Source organism: Takifugu flavidus, chromosome 9 (genome assembly GCF_003711565.1).
Source record: "Takifugu flavidus isolate HTHZ2018 chromosome 9, ASM371156v2, whole genome shotgun sequence".
In the NCBI taxonomy this organism is placed as follows: Eukaryota; Metazoa; Chordata; class Actinopteri; order Tetraodontiformes; family Tetraodontidae; genus Takifugu; species Takifugu flavidus.
The window spans coordinates 254,155-274,254 of NC_079528.1; the positions used below are offsets into that span (position 1 = coordinate 254,155).

Genomic DNA, 20,100 nt, shown 5'->3' on the forward strand with positions numbered 1-20,100 from the left:
AGCTCCCACAGAGGGAGCAGAGACGTCAGTCGTGCACGGATGGTAGAAAGAGCGGAGCACGGGTTGGGTCTCAGTTTGAGCAGTATTTCAGTGATTTGTCTCACTTAACCCATTCTTTACTGTCGATTCAACAGTCTTATGTCTAAATGTCTTTGTATGACAAAGTGTTTCCTTTGTTTACAGGCAAAACCAGTACAGGTTTAAACAAAAGGCTGAAATATTGAAGGAACTGAGAGAAACCAGATGATGACCTTCAGCCTGGCCTGATTTCTGCCAGTTTGCTGCTTCAGGAATCAGGACATAGACGAAGAAACGTACATCATGTTGTGCTTTAACAGGTTTTATGTGTTAGGAGAAATGAAAAAGAAAACTAATTCAACTGTAGTTCATTAATAAAAGGCTGTCTAAAGTTATAAAATTAGCTTTCAAATCACTTTCAACATTAACTATGATGTAGGTTTAAGCGCGTATGTTCATGATATGTTTCACTCATAACTAAGATGCACAAGAATAATGCAATAGAAGATATTTCCTTCACACATCACTGCAGCTGTCTTTTGGATAAATGAATTATATTTAACTTGAAAAAAAAACCTGCAGCTATAGTGGAAAGCAGAAAGTAAGTACACGCACACATTTGTGCTTCTTTACTACTTTTAGTCATTTCAGTTGTCAGAAACAATTTTTGTTGCTCCATGTCACACATAAAAAAAAACTCTGTGATGAATTTTACCGATGTTTTAATGAGGTTGCATTAGCTTTACAGGTATGATAACTTTGTTTTTATGGTGTGATATTTTGCAAAATATCACGCATCTTTTTATCTACAGTACATCTAGTAGATGTTTTCTGATGCCTACCAGTATTAATAATATCAAGTATTAGGTCAGAAGGACTAAATGATGTGCAAAATGAGGGCAATGCAGGACTCTTTTTTTCTTTCACAGCCAAATTGGACCCTTCAGTTCTGCGTGTGTGTGTGTGTGTGTGGGGGGGGGGGGGGGGGGGGGGGTATTCTGATGATCGGCCACGCGGGGCGCTGCAGCTCAGTAAACCAAGGACACTTGACACAACAGCCAAAGTTTACACACGGAAGGTTTTATAGAGAGGATCAACTGAAAGAGAGTTTTGAACGAGTCCGAGATCCGAGAAAATAACGAGATAATAACGAGTTCCAAGATAATAACGCAGTGTGATAAAGTGTCTGCTGGCTCCGCACTTCTAATGGCCCCGAGGACTTAATGTGGATGCTATGGGCCCTGTCAGTCAAATACAGTCTTATCGTCTGTGTGTGTGTGTGTGTGTGTGTGTGTGTGTGGTGTGTGTGTGTGTGTGTGTGTGTGTGTGTGTGTGTGTGTGTGTGTGTGTGTGTGTGTGTGTGTGTGTTCTGGGAGTTCTCAGAGCACTCAGTGAAAGAGTGCGGGGAGCGCAGAGAGAAGAGTTGGAGAGCGAGAAAGAGAGAGAGAGAGAGAGACCTCAGCGGAGAGGTGGAGAGAGAGAGGGGAGGAGAGCTCCGTCTCTTCCCGTGCACTTGGCAGTCTAGTTGCGGGCTGCTGTGCTGTTGCTGTCGTGGCGTGGCTGGTCGCGCCAGGCGGGGAACTTCACCACACTGGAGCCCGGAGTCCCACTCTCTCACCTGCGCAGTTCGGAGCTGCCATGGGTCTCCCGTCTGGATTTACTGTCCTAATCATTTTATCGGCCTTTCTGCTGCACACCAGCGGCCTTTACATCGCCAGTAGCGTTGGTAGGTACAGTTTAAACGTGGCCGGTGTTTATGTTCTACGTGTCTGCTTATCGCTCATCAGCCGGACCGTGCGCGGCTGTCAGGAAGTCTTTGGTCCACTGTGCAGTGGCAAACAGTGTTTCGCCGGCTTGCATTTAAATGTTTTAGGCATGCTTTTTGTAGTTTTTTATCCCTAAAACCATTCTGCAGGTTGCGTTTGCAACTTCTGCTTGTCCGGTTATGGAATCTCTCCCGGTGCTGCCTCAGCGCTGCGAGCGGCGCTTTTCGCTTTCTCCTGGAGGGGTGGGGGGGTAATCTTATCTGGGGTGTAAAAGCCCATCAGATGCACCGCTTTACTGTCGGATTCTGTAGGGAAGAAGGCCTGACTTAACATTATCTGCTCCGGCCGCTGTCGTATCTATCGATCGGTCACAGTATAGGCTGGAGTCGGATGTCAGGATATTGATCCAACTATTATCAAATCATTTCTCCAACAACGTGAAGCTGGGGAAAATAAAAACAGTGTACCTGCCAGTCAGCAAACTTTATAAACTGCGTTTGACGGATGAGAAACAAAAATACAAGTAATATAATGCGCTCTTGTGCTTCTTGTGAGAGTCTGTGCGTGTGCGCAGAGAGCATCTCCAGGTGCTCTCGATGCACCTGTCTCGTTTCTGCTGAGGAAGAGAACCGCATCAATTCTTTCAATTCTGTGTGTCTGTAACTCAAAGTGCAGGTGCGGGGAAAAGACCCAGTGGGGATTATTGTAACGCTGGTGCCATAAATTACTGTCCGAAAATCGCTGCCCAGAAATGACTTTGAGCTGAAAAACCCGGCGTTATTTTGATTTTTCTTCATTATTACTGAGTGTAAGGTTGCAAGAACGCGCAGGGGGGGAAAAGAGGCACGTCACAGTAGTTAACACCTGGATCCTCTCCCGGCTCTCCCGTTTACGGTGGAAGGACGCACAGCGCAGCGCGCACCGCTGCTGAGGCTGCCGTTTCCAAACGCGCACTGGCGAGCGAGAGGGTCGTCTGTGGGTTCATGGGTGGGGCTGTCTGTGTGCGTGCGTGCGTGTGTGTATCTGTGTGCGCGTGCGCGTCAGCTACTTTATCTTTGCGACCCAGACTAAAGGAAAACATGGGATAAAGTATTCCATTGCATGATTGGCATATTTGTAATTCCTTATTTTTCCTCCTATCATGTGTTTTTTCCACCCTGTCTCCCCATTCTCTCCACTCCCCCCCCCCCCCCGCTCTTCCTCTTCTTTCCGACCTCTCCCTCATCTCCATCCCACTTCTACTAAATGTACAACATTCCACCTCGTCCCCTCTCCTCATCCGCTCCTCCCTGTGAACTATCCTCTCTCCCAGACTCCCTGCAGCATGTCCTGGGGGAGTATGGACTGGTGAGGCCAATCAGTGTGGACGCAGAGGGCCGCTTCCTGTCACATGCTGTCTCAGCAGGCCGTGTGGCGGGAGGGCAGCCCCGTAGGCGCCGGAGGAGAGATGTAGGAATAGGCACTGATGAGTGGGAAGAACCAAAGGAAGAACATGTGGCCGATCAGGAAAAGCTTTACTACAACGTCACCATCTTTGGCCGGGAATTTCACCTGCGGCTGCGCCACAACACCAGACTGGTGGCCCCCGGAGCCAAGATGGAGTGGCACGATGACAGCGACAGCACCCGACACACAGAGCCGCTACACGACGAATGCTTGTATGTCGGCGACATCACAGACACACCAGGAGCCACTGTGGCCATCAGCAACTGTGACGGTCTGGTAAGTGCACGGAGAAAGTCATTCCATTTTTATTGTATTAATTCCATTCACACCAGAGGTTTTTGTCTTAATTCTGGGATTATTTTAAGAGGAAAGCCTGATCACAGCGTGCAATAATCACCTCCTTCATGTATAAGATGAGCGGGTGTCTCTCACCATCTCTGTGAGCTTTGTGTTACACACGTGTGAGCTTTGTGTCCCACAGGTTGCCATTACCACTTACCGCCATAATATGATTAAAGTCAGAGAAAACCCCACCGACAGGTCGCAGTAGCTGGAAAAAGTAATCTTGTTTTGACTGGATTAAATGACCGGGTTGCACAGATCTGACAGGTTGATTTGGAATTCCTGCAGGCACTTTTCTGTCTGACTGCTGTTGCCTTCACTGACCTTTCTGTTGTTGTCCGTGAATTTAATGATAATTAAGCAGTGCTGCAATGTGGCAACGGTGCATGTGTGAAGATGAAAACATCAGCAAATGAAGCACGTGTGTGTCTGACCTCTTGAGACTTTAAGGTTGACCCCGAAGCTCAGTGGGTGTCATGAGGTCAGACTTCTGATTTATGTTGCTTTTACCTGATGTTTAGAACTGGCTGTAACATCAGGACGACCACGAGAGACACCGGAATCATGCTGCCAACTCTGAACGAGTCTCGGAATAAAAATTGCAAGTTTATTTACATCCTCTGGTTGGTAAAGCTCATGATATATGAAATCCAGAAGCTGGCCAGAGCACTGATGCTAACATCTAGCGAACTAAAAATGCCACCGTAGAGTATTTTGGTTGCTGATCAGGTTTTCAAAGAGCCTGTGTTGTAGGTGCTTTTAATAGAGCTGCGAGACAAGCAGCATCCAGACGGTGTGAAAAATTATCCACAGGAAGTGACAGCGAGGGAGGATGGAGAAAAGTGGAGACCGAGGTGCAGGGAAGAGAAGAGGGAAGCACTTCAAATCGGGATAAAGTTGGGGGTGATCTGGGTGGGGAGGAGTCCCCCCTCGTTAGGAAAAATGTTTATTAATCAGTGGCGTCAGGCTACCACTGGAGCTGAGTAGCAGCAACTGGATGCGTTTAGGCTTGAGGACACAGGGGACTGGAGCAGCAGCTGAGAGACCAGGCAGCCAGCCAGAACAGCCCAGGCCTGACATGCCCACTTAGCCTGACACCAGGCAGCAGCAGCAGCAGCAGCAGCAGCAGCAGCAGCAGCAGCCACTCACAGCTGCTCGCTCCGGCCTGTCATTCCACGCCATATATCGGCAATTTATAAGTTTGGCTCCCATGTAGCTGGTCAGAGTTAACACGTCGCTGAGTAACTGACTGAAATGTAGCATAACCTTCGTGTTTGTGTGCTCTGCATCGAACCCCTCCCCTCCCCCCGAAAGGCATGTAGGTTGTGCAATGCATGCTTTTATTATCTGCGCTTTACATCTCACTGAGGCTTTCAGATGTAATCACGGAAACATTTCTGGATTTTCTTACAAAAATGAGGACCAGGTTGCATTATTTTGGATTGAACTTGTTCTACATTCCATTTGTTACCAACACTATATGACAATGTCTTAAATGCTGTCCGTTCCTTTCTAAACTGTGACGATCTCGCTTCCCTGCTGATCAGTGCTTTATATCTTCCTCCAGCTTCAACTTCTTCCTACTCTGTCTGTATTTGCCTGTTCAGATCCAGCAAGGTGACCCTGATCCAGAATATGTGATTCGGTACTTTGGGCCTATTTGCATCTCCTGCTGTTGACATTCAGAAAAAAGACACAAGTTTTATGAATCTGTGTGTGTGTGTGTGTGTGTGTGTGTGTGTGTGTGTGTGTGTGTGTGTGTGTGTGTGTGTGTGTGTGTCCTGTAGAACACAGAGGTGATAATGCAGAGATTTGTGAGGGTCGCAAATTTTCATTAATCTGTGGCAAATCACTGTTACTGTGACAACAACGTGACATACAGTAGGAACGTGAGGGACTCGCTGGTGGGCTCTGTTCATTGTCTCTATGGAAATGTATTCATATTCCAAATGTAAATCAGTCTTTTGAGCTTTTTCCCCTCAGATAAAAGGTTTTGTTTGTGTTATTTCTGACTTCAGTGTCCAGTGACGTCGGGCATAAAGCGATTGGCTGTGTGACAGGAAGTGGGACGCGTGTCCTCTGATGGAAGTGTCAAATGGTATTTGCTGACATCACGTGGTTTGATGCTCACTTGATCAGATCGTTGTTTAATCAGTCGATTCAGATTGATTCAGAGAGCTTAAATGTTGCCCTTGACCCCTGACCTCTATAGTCCATAGTGTAATTTGCTATTCGTACTAAAGGCTGACAGTCGTCACTCCTCTCTTTGAACAAAACCCAGATATATTTGATGGCCAGTTAACATGCTCTCCATGGCTCACAGATACTGACTTTGGTCAGTTTTAGTCTAGATGGAAGGGTCATGATTACTCTTGTTTTTTTTAAAGTGGCAGTGTTTTTTCTTCAGGAGGGGGATGTTTCGACAGCAAATCAAAATGTGCCATCACATTCTAATCAGCTCGTAATTATAATTAGGTTAATTTCCACAGTTAAGTTAATTTATGGCACTTCCAGTCTTCCAGGTGCCCGGATGTCCAAAGGCGTCCGAGTTTATGTGATAAATTTGGCAAATGGCAGGGTGGCCTGAGGTTACCGTGGGAACAGAAGGTCACACAGGTGTTTGGTTTCCAGTGGATGCGTGGACGCAGCGGGCTCCACCTGGCCCGAGAACTGATCTTTATGTGTGGCAGGCTGTAATAGCCTGTCAGCGCCATCTGTTATCTCAGTCCTCTGCACCTAAACTTCAGGCGAGCGCACACCTGAAATGACGTGACGCGACACGTGCATAAACATCAATCACGCTTGCCTTCTCTGAGACGTGTGAACGTAGCTGCTGTACGGCGGCTCTGCAAAGTTCCCAGGATCTCCTCACCGCACATTTCTTTCAGTGCCTCCACCCATCACCTCCATGCCTCCTCTCACTCTTCCTCTATCTCTCTCTCTCTCTGGCTCCGTCTCATATTTCTTGGCCAGCAGCGGTAGCAGCAAGCAGGAGAGCTCTCCTAATGATGGCATTAAAAAGTCGGGAAAACGACAGCGAAAGAGAGAGAAAAAGGAATGTGACAGACAGCTTTTGGCTCCCCAACACCCACAGACTCTGAGCTCTGGTTAAAAAAAAAAGGAAAGAAAGACAGACACAGCAAGAGACAGTGTTCTTTTAGCGAGAAGTCTTTGTCTGTTTTTAGCAGCAGTTCTGCTCCCGAGTTTTGATCAGACAAGTGGTGTTGAGGGTTAATGGCATCGCCTGCTGCCTGTGCAGGGAAAGTTTAAATCCGGGAGGCTGCCTCCAACGCGGGCCTTGTCTCTATTCTGCGCCTGTTAATTGTTCAACACTTGTTGACACTCAGCCCTGATCTGGCACAGGTGTTGCCCTTTGTGTGTTCCGATACGGCGCATTTATATATGGCTGGTTGTTATTAGTGCGCAGCAGGAAGGCTGGGAGGCAGCGGGGTTATTTTGGTGCTTTTATTGAAAAGACTCCAAACATCACAGCGAGGAGAAATGCCAAAGCGTTGAGTTTTCACCTTCACTAACCTGATCCAGTCCTGGTTTTGTTGGCCTGTCAGCACACATGATAACCAGCTGACTCCCTCTGTGCTGTAACCACCCCCCTGAGTCTGATGCTCTCAGCTCTGGAACACTTTTGAGCTGAAAGATGCGCTGCTGTCACAGAAACAGAAGCAGGCAAGACTTCACACACCCCTCTGAAGGCACCTCATCCTCCGGTGGAGGAGACGCGTCGCATCCTGACAAATCCAACGCGGATCGCTCATCAGCTGCTTTTTCAGTTAGCGCCGCATTAACGTCGCGCTTAATAGAAATAATCTGCAATCAATCCAGCTATCGAGGATCTGGAGGGACATTTTGGAATCAAAGTATCAAATAACAATAGAAATAGACATTTTTAAAGACAGGCGATATTCAAAGAGATGGTCATACTTTGTGCAGCCGTGACCCTGGGATTTTCCGGAGGCTGACATTATGGGGCGCAAACGCAAAGTGGAGCGTTTATTTAGGCCAATCACAACGACAGCGATGCAGACACTTTGCCCAGCCATGCCTCAGGAATACGCTCAATCATTACCCCTGACTTAGTGAGCCAGCGGAGGAGCAGGAAGCCCTGGGCTGAGCCAGCTCATCCATCCATCCATCCAGCCAGCCAGCCCACCCCACAGTTAAGCTCGCCCAAGCGTGGCGGCTCTCTGGGCCCTACAGCGTGCTGTTCCACCTCGGGTCACAAGATAAGCAGCTCTCAAATGTAATCAGCTCAAATTGAAATGATGACATCAATTACGACGCAGAGCGCAGCCGTTATTGACCCGAGCCCTCACTGGTTGCGCTGACAGCCTGGAGTTGTGATGGTTGAGCGGCTGGATGGAGGGCTGTGAGTCTCATTCTAAAAAAAAGAGAGAAAAATGGCATGAATGGGGAGACAACGAGCAAGAGAGAGCGAGAGAGAGAGAATGTTTTCATGGTGTCTGATTGCAGGTTACACCCTGCAGTGTAGCGCCACTCTAACACACAATTACTCAATCTAGAGCTATTATCAGACAGAGAGAGAAATAGAAGGAGAGAGGCAGACAGAGAGCGGGGCCCATTTTGATGAACATTATAGTGAACGGAGGAGTGCTTTTACCAGAGCTGTGATTACTGCCACTCACTCAGTGCACTTAACCAGCCCCCTCCGTGTGCTTTCCTCCCTCTCTGTCATTCATGGAGCGCTCGCTCAGAGCTTGCGGTTTGCACGAGTGGTTGGAATAACGGGATTCCTCTGAGAAAATAAAGCGGTGGAACCCCAGTGATCAGACAGAAGCACCCCTGTGATGTCACAGCGGGCCGTTTGGATAATAAAATAATGTGCAGCAGTCTGGGATGTTGGAACGGTGCAATCCACCGCACATATGCTGCTGCGCTGGATTCTTACAGGATAGTTGCTTCTCTTTGCCTCTTTCATCCCATTCAGAAGTTATAGCACATGAAACATGAGAGTACTGCATCACGGTGATGAACCAGTTATAAAAAGAGGAGTCACACGGTTCAGGATTCAAACCACGAACCACAGTGAAGCTCAGACTGGAAGATAAGAGATAACTGTGACTTTTGGAGGAAATTGAAGTGTGTTCTTGAGGAAGTGATGAACAAAAGGAGGTGGAAACAAAGGTAATGCTAAAGTCACTTACAATTACTGTCTCTTGTATGTGTTTTGCTAATTAAAAACATTTGGGCTTTCCAGCATCTTTTGGGTAATTTTGGATTTTCTTGAGGGCATCTAGGTGGAATATATCATATATTCATCTGTAGGAGGCTGTTTCACCATGAAAAAATACAGAACCTGACAATGTAAGTGAAGCTCCTGATGCTGAGGAGGGGCAGAGGGGTGGGGTCCGAACTAGAGCTCCACTTGAAGCAAATGTGCCATAAAACAAACAGAAAAAAAAGAAACAGGATTCAAATCAAAGATGAGCTTTCCTGAACAGAAGTCATGTTTAGAAAGGTGAGTAAAATAACCCCACAGCAAAATGGATAAAAGAGAAACGCATTCTGCAGGGATTATGGGAAAAAACAACAGCAAACAGTGCATGAAGGAGCTCGCAACAAGCACCTGTCAATCACGGGAGCAGGCGGTTGTTCGGGAACATGCAGGAGACTGATCGATGGAGGCTACATCAGCAGTTCCTCAGGTAACAGGCTCCAGCGGAACATGATGAGTCGCCCTGCCTGTGATGTAGCAACTTAACGACCCCTTCCGCCTGTCTGCCCCTGTCATGTCGACCCCGGGCCCTGTCTCCCGCGGCCGCTTCACCTACCAGCAGCCGCACAAGTGGCGCCGTGTTCCGCGAGCTTTGCCAGAGAATTCCCGAAAACAAAGTGCACGAAGCGGGGAAGCAGGGGAAGCGGGGGTGGGGGGAAGGGGGGGGGGGGGGGGGGGGCTGTAACACAAAGAGGTGGGAGGAGAAGGTGGAATCTTAATGTGCTCAAACCAGGAGGAGGCAGAAAAAAACAGCCGCATCATAACTGTCACCACCTGCTCAGCCGGGAGGGAGGATGCGGCGGCGTGTTTTTCATCAGCATGGAATTTTAGCTCTTATTCCTCCTTTATTTTCTCTCAGCACTTTTCTCCTTTGCAATGCAATTAATTGATCAGCGCTGCAGTCTCCAACACGTATACTATATTATTGAAAACGTATAATTAAGAATTGTGCACAAACAGCTATTTTTAAAAGCTATAAAGCCACTTGTTTGTCTTAAATTGGCCTTTTTATAAGCCATTATTCTGATAAACGCTCCACATTCTAACTTACACAGAAAATACAGATTGTTTTAAAACATCAGAGCATTTATAAGCACTTAGAAATACAGACGCACCCTGAAACACATCATTCTGTCGCTCATGCGTTCCTCTCGGGTTTGATTATTCGGCTGTCCTGTCACCCGTCCCTGAATGCAACACGGCGTTTACAATGGCTTTGTGTTGTTCAGCCTCTGAGGGGTGAGAACCACACATCACCACCCAAACTCACACCCTCCGCATCCTGTAACTGAGAAATAATCAGCCAAAGGATCCCAGTTTTTATTAGGTTTGGAGGTCTGTGCGAGTGCAGAAAGCATATGTAAGACCTTATATAATAATTTATTGTATTCTAATAACGGACTCTGTGGAGGCTGGAGCGGAGCATCTGAAACTGAGAAACACACCGAGCCATTTGATCACTGCGACTGATCGTCTGCCAGCGTGTACAAAGAAAGCTCTGGATACTGCCTGGCAATTATATAATCTGTTTGCCAAGATGTGAGGGAGACTTTGAAACCGCCACCTTAAAACATCGTTTGAGTCAATGTACAGATGTGGATGCATCCTCTGAATCAGGAACCTGAGCCTTGCTTGCATCAGCCTTTTTTGTCCACAGTAACATTTTGATATCGGTTAATATCAGTATTTATCACTACATTAGCCTGGAACTCGTGCTTCAGCAGCGCACATTAGCATCAGTGTGTACATTCTAAGGTCCATATATACCTGTGTGAGGAAGCCACTTTCAGCAAATAGTAAAGCTGATGATTTATTTGTTATGTTTTTTATGGTTTTGCAATAAATATTGCTCACACAGTGATATTTAACATAGATAAAGGTCAACGCAGTGTCACCTCCAGCACCCAGTTTGACCTTTGACCTGTGCCAGGTGGGACCATGTTTCAGTCCTATTGACAGTTGAATATACTATATTTTTAATTAAATAAAGCTGAAATACCCCAATAACCTGTATAGACTGAAGAGCCCTGCAGCCGATGACGGTCAACTCCAGTGTTTCTGCCTGTGGGGTGCTCCCCCCCCCCCCCCCCCCCCCCCCGAGACCCCATAGGGGATAAAGCAGAAGCAAACAAGTTGAGACCTAAACTTTATAGTCTCTATGGTATCTCACTTTTTTGCAAACGATTATCACAATAATGTTCGAAAGATTCTCACACACACACACACACACACACACACACACACACACACACACCCTATTCCTCTTACTGTATAATGACTGACAGCATCACTTGGAACACAAAGCTAATCCCTTCTCTGACACTCAGACGCTGTGGGTGGGGGTTGACATGTTCCGCTCTCTCTGTCTCTCTGTCTCTCAGCTTCCATCTCTCTCTTTGTCATCTTTCCACTTTCACCCACTCCTGTAATCTAAGATGGGATCCATGGCCCGGGTCCTCACTTTGAGGTGGGCCGATAACACGTGAGGAGGGACGAGGAGCGGCGGCCCACGGGAATGGAGAGACTAATGGAGGGGTAGAACCAAAAGGGATGAGTGTGGATGCAGGAAGGGAGTGACTACGGCTGACTGATGTGATGCGACAGGACCCTCCTCTCTGTCTTTTCCGCTGCCGTGTGAGAGTGCAGAGCTGCCATCCACCTCCGCCTTTTCACAGCATGTCTTCATCTCCTTCACTGTTCAGTAGTAAAAAAAAAAATGTATCAGCAACTTTTTTGCACGGTTATGTTTCAACTTCATCCAAAACGCGTAACAAACAAATGTTCTGAGACGTTTTGAGAGCAGAATGAGCGCTGGGTTGGTGCTCTGTTGTCACGTTGGCCCACTTCCACAGCCATTCACTGCTGCCTGATGCTCAATGATGAGGATAATGAGGAATTTCCCAGTTTAGGGTCAGTTCCAATGACCCTTTTTAAAACATCATTTTAACGTTACAAGAAAGCAATCCAAGCTTTATCACAGATGGGATCACGCACAGGTCGTTCCTGTTAATGGCAAATATTTGAGTGCATAATTCGCTAAAGTTGCATTTTCTTGCAAGTAATAGGGTGTAAAAAAAAAGCTCACAATGTTAGCTAAGCTACCTAGTTTAGCTTTATAGCCTGTGCAGCTTTGAGAAGTGTTGACGTTCTACTGTTGGTTGTCACATTTCTATTCCCAAAGTCGTAATTTTACTTTAAATTAGCCTCCGTTTATCAGCTGTGAGGTCTCACTTCTCTATCTTCGGGTTCGGAAATGTGTTTGATAGTGTGAGTGAACTCAGCCAACTCTAAAATTGTCATTGCCTCCAAATGTTTCGTGGGATTCTGGATTACTCACACCGTTTCCTTCGTAGTAGTGTTACTGCGACTCTTTTTACTACTTTCGCTACTCGCGCCAGACAGTTCCGGCTGCGAATCCAAAGAATTACTGCCGACGAAGGTGAACAAGAGATGAGGACAGAAGGATTCTGTTCCCCGATCTCGGCTGGTTTAAGTGAGTTTATGGCGTGGCAGAAGCGGAGAGGAGCGCTCGCCCTGAAGTGGCGTTGGCATTCTAATATGTTTGCTGCACATCCGTCTTCATGCCCTCACATTTTAGCATCGCTGCCTCCCTCTGCAGAGGTCATCACCCCAGCTGAGACACAAGCTGTTGTTGCCATACTCGGGCTGTTTTAGGTGCGGACGGGCCCAGTTTGGCAGCTCTGTATTCTCAGCTCTGCACGGTGACGATCTCACACTCAGATCACACATAGAGAAACCACGATCGGCATCACACCTGGATGGATATTCGTTTTCATCCAGACAGAGAACATTTCAAATCGTGGTCCAAAGTGCCCAAACAAACAGGCTCAGGGTGGCCTGTCATCCGATGAAGCACAGATACATCAGCACGGTATTTTACAGGTAAACCAGATTCAGAAGTAGTAAAAAGGAACAGTTTATGATAAAAATGCTGTCCTACAAACTCTATTAACATGATGATTGGTGTTATTATTGTTATGATTATTCTTCCTCTACTGATTGTTAATAACAGCAGTTTGGCAGTTTATTGGGGGGGGGATTTTTAGCTTCTTCCATGTCTTCATGCCACAATTCTGTCTCCTGAAATGCTGCCACCGCTGTCTTTTCTGAGTGCAGCTGTTTCTGAGCTCGTTTCTCAGTGTCTACCGGAGAGGAGGGGGCGGGCGAGGCGAGGGTTGAGAGGGGTAATTCGGTTAGGGGGAGGTAACTCTGAGATATGGCGGAGAGCAAGGCAGGCTTTTTGACACAGCCACTGGCCGGGCCTGTGCTGTGATCTATAATGGCAATAGGAGCTGGCAGAGAGCAGCAGCGGACTGCACGCACCACAAATACACCGACAACTGAACAATTGATTCTTTGTATCCTTTTTAACACGTGAACTAACTACAGTGTCTTTTTTCAGTGTTTTACAGAAATGCATGTGGGAAAAAAAAGATCACACTGAGGAATCCTCCACCACAAAGAGCTCAAGACAATTTTTACTCTCCTGACTTAAGTAGCATTTGTTGAAGCCCTTGCCTGCAGCACAAACCATAAGCAAAATGGGGGTCGATTTCCTCCCAGACTATGTGATCGAATAAAAATGTGGCTCCGCAGGCTGCCGTAATAGGGGGCAATTGGAGAGGCTGGTATTTCCCCTTTAGATAGAATCCAAGCTCAGGCAGGGTGAATTACAGTGTCAGGAAGAGAATGATGTGCAGACAGGAGAGGTTCCCCACTGACAGACCTGCAGGAAAAGACCAGGTATATTCATGCTTGAATAGTACTGCGATTCGGACCTATTTACAGATGAGTGATCAGATATTTTCAGGCCTGATGAGATCTTAAAGCAGAACTGGGAGGCAGTATAGACGTGTTAGTGTTAATTGGCACTGTACAACCTTCCCTTATAAATGTGTGACACACTCACACAGCCTCAGAGTAAATCCATAAGCCTCCTTTCTTGTCACCTCTTTCTCCATATATAGATAGATTTACACAACATCAGAAAGAAAGAACACGAGAAGCTGGAGAAGTACGAAGGGCTGAAGGAGGAGATAGAGAGAATGTGGGGCATGAAGGCAACAGTGGTCCCAGTGGTGATCGGGACACTAGGGGCAGTAACACCCAACCTGAGTAGATGGCCCCAACAGATACCAGGAACCACATCAGAGATCTCTGTCCAGAAGAGCGCAGTCCTAGGAACAGCTAAGATCCTGCGGAGAACCCTCAGACTCCCAGGCCTCTGGTAGAGGACCCGAGTCTGAAAGAAGGAGGCACCGCCCAGGAGGGCAAGGAAGAGATATATATATATGTGTGTGTATTTTTTAAATATATATATATTTTTTTTTACACAGATATCTAATGACACTTGATTTGAAGGTCAGCTACAAGTTGACATGTCAAACTTTAGGAAGTGTCCCCCAGAAAACACCCCCTCACCAAAAACCTGACAACACTTTCTACATCTAATCAATAATTGGTGTTCACTCTAATTAGGTGATGCTAACATGCTAATTAGCAGCAGCGCAAACGTTCACAGAGGTTAGAAATTGCAGCTGCAGGTGGTTGTCGCTGCGTTCAAGGTCAGGCCTCTAACGTTGACCCATTGAAAAATGGATGCTGCCAGCGTTGCATATGCATGTGCTGAAATGATGTATTTAAATATTGCGCGCAGCAATGACAGCTGAGAAAAACAAATACAGTTTATTAAATGACTAGTTTCTGTGGCTAATGTTGTTTTTGATATTTTCCCAGTAAGCCTAATTAACTGTGACAACTTCACTCTTTTTTTTTTTTACATCAAATTCACAAGTCAGCTCTTGTATTTGCAGTGGATTTAGTTATAAAATGAACAAGGACAGGCGGACAGGCCCGTAGCCACTGAGAAATTCTTCCATTTTAGCCACACATCAAATCACACAAATTGCTTCAGGATGGAATTCGCTGTCGTTCCCTGAGGAGGGAGGAAGAGGATGGCGAATAGTGGGGGGAGGGCCGATGCATCACCTCAAAGTTGTGTTCAAAATGCTTCGTTGAGGCCAGTGTGTACCTGAAGAGGAATGCTCTGGCTCTCTCTCCCCAGCCCTCCCTCCCTCCCTCCCACACACACACACACACACACACACACACACACACACACACACACAGCTCTCCAGACAGACAGAGTGAAGTCGGAGCATGCCTAGGAATATTCCTTCTCAATTTATGTGTCAGTGCTGTGGAAACACGGGTGCTGGCGGAGGCCCTTCTTTGTCATGGAAACACCAATTTTTAATCTTGAGTCCTCACACCAGTGAATTCAAGCCTGTCTCATCAGCTAACTAACTCGATGATTGAAGTATAATAACCCTGCTGGAGCTGCATCTGACTACCTGATCTATCAGATGTTTATGCCAACAAAGACCAGAATGAACCGGAAAGTGTTAACAGTGCGGCAGCGTCGCCGGTCGGCTGAAGCGACGACTGACTGACACCTCAGAACCCGTATAAAGACCCAAACCTGCTCAAAGTTACATTAAATGGGGGATTTTTTTTTTTTTAATGTCGTTGATTTGACCAATTACACTCTGGCCACACCCATCGTCTACATTTTCACTCCGACAGTATCCCTGACTACGGCTGGTAACCTTGGTGATACCGGTGGAGATATGCTGCAGTCAGTGGGCGTTGCCAGGGCGTGATATGAAAGCATAGCTGGAGATGTGTGTGTGTGTGTGTGTGTGTGTGTGTGTGTGTGTGTGTGTGTGTGTGTATGCACATGTGTGCACACGTTTGTGTGTGTATGAGTGCGAGACCCAGCCTCTGCTGGAGCCGCGCTTTTGACGTATCCTTTGATGACAACATTGGCATTCGAGCAGGCACGCACATGCGTGCACACGCTCACCCATACGCGCACACACACACACACACACACCACACACACACACACACACACACACACACACAAGAGAGGGGAAGGGGAGATGCTGAGGGAAAGCTGTGAAACATGAAACAGTAACATCTAAGTTCAAGTGCACACTTTCATAAACACCTAATAATTAAATGTAAACGCTGGCAGGTCATCGGGAAAAGGCTTTTTATATAGTTTATTTATATTTTTATCGCTTACTTTTTTTGCTTAAGAAGAGAACCATAGACCCCCGCCCCCCCCAACACTCACTTCCTTGGCGATAATTTTGCCTGATCAACAGTTTTTGCGTCCTGTATCTCCACCTTGTCAGCATGGCAACCGCTTCTATATTTATCTGGCTGTGGCTTTGATAAGAGACTAATCAATAGCATCATTAGCATTGGAATTACACAGTCAAAAGCTGTTGGGTGACATCGACGCTTGTCTCAGCGGTTAAAGTGGCTCTCAAGGCTAATTTTTTTGACATGTTACCAGTTAGACGTTCAGTTATATAATACATGTGATCAACGCCGAGAACAAAGTTACCTGACATCTCCTACTTTTTTTTTGAAAGTTTCTACTAATCCTACACACTCCTGCCTTTTAATGTGCATAATCCCTCCCTGTGTTATCTCGGGATAATGTACAAGGAACGGCAGAGCCGAGCGGAGGCGATGCACTCAGAGGATGAAGCTAGCGGCTTCCCAGAGAGGGTTGAGGCGGAGGCCAGCAATGTTCACTCATCTGTCGAACACGCACACTGTCTGTCTTCCACCAGAGAGAGGCTCCCCTGGCCTGGGCTGCCTTCATCAACACATTAGCAATATGCTGCGGACAGCGTTTTCTGACTTACTACAACCCACAGACTCTGTCCTGAGACAGTGGGAAAGATGGGGAGGAGGTCTGGAGAACACTGGCGGCGGCTGGAGACAGCGGAAAGCCGTGTTTGACGCATATTTTACCGCGTTTCCTCATCTCCGCGTTCACACATTTGCATTTTACCTCCCCTGCACCGATGTCCTCTCCCACAACCTTTTATCCCCCTCCCTCGTCCTCACGAGAAAAAAAAGCACTCATTATGAGATTCCCTGCAGGTTCCTCATAATCAAATAGTTGACCTAATGAAGGGATTTAATTACTTGTTGCCCAGCACTGGAGGTGTCAGATTACTATTCCCCCCTTTCATTTTCCTTGCAATTTGTCACTGTCCTGACAGCAGGTGTGCGTGCGCATGTGCAGCTCCGCACGTGTGAAAAGATTCAGCAGCATATTGAAGGGGTGAGTGTGGTCCTGTGTACAGATTTCTAGTTAGCCGTCCTCTCGGGACCACGGGAGCAGAGCTGCTCATTGGCAGTGACTCCAGAACTATGCTAATAGTTTTCCTGCCAGTCGACACTTCAGGATTCTTTCTGCTCCGTGGCTTTTTTGTGTCAATATGCAGAAAATGAATCACATTAGAATACTGTGCCAAAGACAGGGCTAAATATGCGTGGCGGAGAACGGGAGGATGCGTGCGCAGACGTGGGTGTGCTCGCCGTGGTGGCCTTCCCAGGCGTCAAATTAACACAAGTGTCAGGGTTATGAGACTGTCCAGACCGTTTACGCGTAACTATAAATTAATAACCGGGCTGGATCACAAAGAGGGAGAGGAGACACTGAGGGGGCGAGACAGAGGAGAGCAACTGGGAGCAGCCTGAAGGGGGGAAATTACTGATGAAGCTGGTCTCTCCACATGTTGGTATTGAGCAGAATCTGGGCCGCTTCTCTGTAAACACGAATCCTGAAACTTCACTTGCACAATCAGCCTAACGTTCCAGATTAGAGCCATTTGAGGTCCTCCACTCCAGCGTAAACAGGTCACCAGGCACCAGCACCAGCGTTTGACCTCCACAGGTTTAACCTTAGATCATCCCTTCACGTTGATGCTTTTGCTGGCCAGATTAGACAGAACTGGCACGCATCGCTGAGCATGAGGTGTTTGTCTTGGACAGCTGCTACCAGCCGCGCTTAAATGCTATTTACTACTGCCGATGACTAATTCTTCATATTTACTCGTTTGCACTGTAGACAGACAGAGTTGAGTAATGAAGTCAACGGCACAAACAGACGCGCAAACTGTTTTTGCCAGAAGATTAAGGCTGGAACATACTCCTGGCTACATGCAGAGCGTGCGTTGGATATGTTTGAAGACTTTTTTGAGCCTCTCCCGCAGTTGCTGTTTTCTTCTTTTGGACTTGGAACGACCTTGATGTTGATCTCAATATTTCCAAGCATAAAAATCCCATCATAGCTCATTTTCCCGCTCAGACCCTGATAATCCTCAGCTTCATCGGCACTCGCACCTGCTCGTCTGAAAGCGCTCTAGCCTTTTTTTCCCTGCTGGGTTAGCTTCTGTTCACAGCTGAGAATTCCCCCAAAGTCTGATCGCTTTCATTTGTTTTATTAGAATAAGCAGCGCTCACAGATGTACAATTAGGTTCAGTTTTACGTTGATACAAGATAATTACAGCCACTGTTCACACACACACACACACACACACACACACACACACACACACACATTTTATTTTTCCTCTCACAACTTTGTGGCGTCCAACGTCTCTTCAGATCTTCAGGAAAGGGTTTCTCGTCCCCTCTGTTTATGATTCCTTCAGGGCCTCGGGCTGAAACACTCGGTTTCATCTTCCCCCCCCGTTGCCCGTGTCCCACCACGCCCACTCCTCTCATCCCGGTCGACTTTCCGGAGCATCCCAAGAGGCTGTGGAGCAGGTGGGGCGTGTGTGGGAGAGCGGATCACAGGGAGGCCTTTTCCAAATATGGGACTAAAGGATGATGCGATGCACGAGTGGATCGGGGAAGCCGAGGAAATTCAGACCGCGCCTGGTTCTGTCTTCATATTCCACTGGACCTTTCAGAACACCTCTTCACAAATCTAAACCCGTAAATAAAAAGGATATCTTTCCTACTCTTTTCGATGCCATTTCTCCTCAATTCCCTCACATTTAACAAACACTGTGGAAATTAACGCTGTGCTAAAGGTCAAAGGTCACCTCCCCACCCTGCTTTTTAATTATCTTTGATTTAGCGAATGACAACAGTTTCCATTCAAGCACCATGGGGGAAACTTTGGACCGAAACTTTAGCCTCGGGAATGCTGTCCATGCAGAAAATGATGGGATGTATTCCAAAGTTCCAGCCATGCTCCATTTGTTACTAATAATTTTCCCTCTCCTGCGTTGGATACAGCCCCCGAGGGCTGCCCCTGACATTTATGCCCCTGCTTCCTGATCCCAAGAGGGTTAAACGAGTACGATGGAAGTGGAGGGAAAGTGGCTCAGGCCCTGTTCGGACTAATGAGGGAAGTCATGTCGGATGTTGAAGGGATGCTGATGTGGAGCTCGTGTGTGTGTGTGTGTGTGTGTGTGTGTGTGTGTGTGTGTGTGTGTGTGTGTGTGTGTGTGTGTGTGCGCTCGCAGAAGGAGAGTTCAGTCATTACCAACGTAGATCTCCTGACCTCCTGAACCCAGCGTTACCACAACAACCGGGTGCGATTAAACTGCACTGATGTTGTGCTAATATGTTGAAGTACGTGATGTGTGTGTGTGTGTGTGTGTGTGAGAGAGAGACACTTTGAATGGCGGCCTTCGTGTCTCCACCCTTTCATCTCCTGCCCCACGTCTGCTATTCACTTCCAACTGAGAAATTTGAAAACAGCTTTGTTTCTCTGCCTCTCCTCTCACTGTCTAAACTGCTGTGTCTTTTCAAAGAGCCGTTTGAAAGTGCTGCTCTGTAACCTCACAGCTCGCCGGAATATCAATAGCATTACCACTGCGCTTTCCTTGACACTTCCCGAAGCGTCTCCTACACACACGCGCGATCACACAGGATTCGAACTGATAGATGTTGTGATGTGTTTTCTGAAGGCTGACAAATATAACAGATACTGTTGTGGCTGCTATTCACCGAGTGGCCTTGGTTCCAGGCATAAATGCAATTTGACCTTGTCCTTACAAAATATTTGTACTTTACCACTAAGTTATATCTCTCCATCACCTGAGTCAGTTTGCCGTTTATTTATATGGCAGTTTGGCATCGAGATGTGACTGATGGCAAACCGAGACTAGAGTCAGTGTGGTCGTCACATCAGCATCTTTTTATCAAGTGGATTCAGAGGAATTCTTGCTTCCTTTTGGTACTGAAGCTCTCTCTCCCTCTCTCTCTCTCTCTCTCTCCCTCCCTCTTCACACACATGCACAGCCTCCCTTTAATTGTCTTGATGATCAGAAGTGCGCTCTGATCACTGCCAGTGTCATTTTGCTGTCGAGCGTGACATCCCTGTAATTTTCATGTCAGCTCGGGAGTCTCTGACGGTTGTAATGAGCATT

General features: G+C 47.0%; 1 protein-coding gene across 1 annotated transcript in view; it reads left to right on the forward strand.

Moving 5' to 3' along the window:
- Nucleotides 1–1,475: 1,475 nt before the first annotated feature.
- LOC130531189 (A disintegrin and metalloproteinase with thrombospondin motifs 2-like) overlaps nt 1,476–20,100 on the forward strand; it is a 77,024-nt gene continuing 58,399 nt past the window's right edge. The window contains exons 1-2 of the mRNA XM_057043046.1: nt 1,476–1,744; nt 3,097–3,506. Coding sequence (XP_056899026.1) covers nt 1,657–1,744; nt 3,097–3,506 — 498 coding nt within the window. The 5' untranslated portion in view covers nt 1,476–1,656. The remainder of the gene's footprint in view (nt 1,745–3,096; nt 3,507–20,100) is intronic.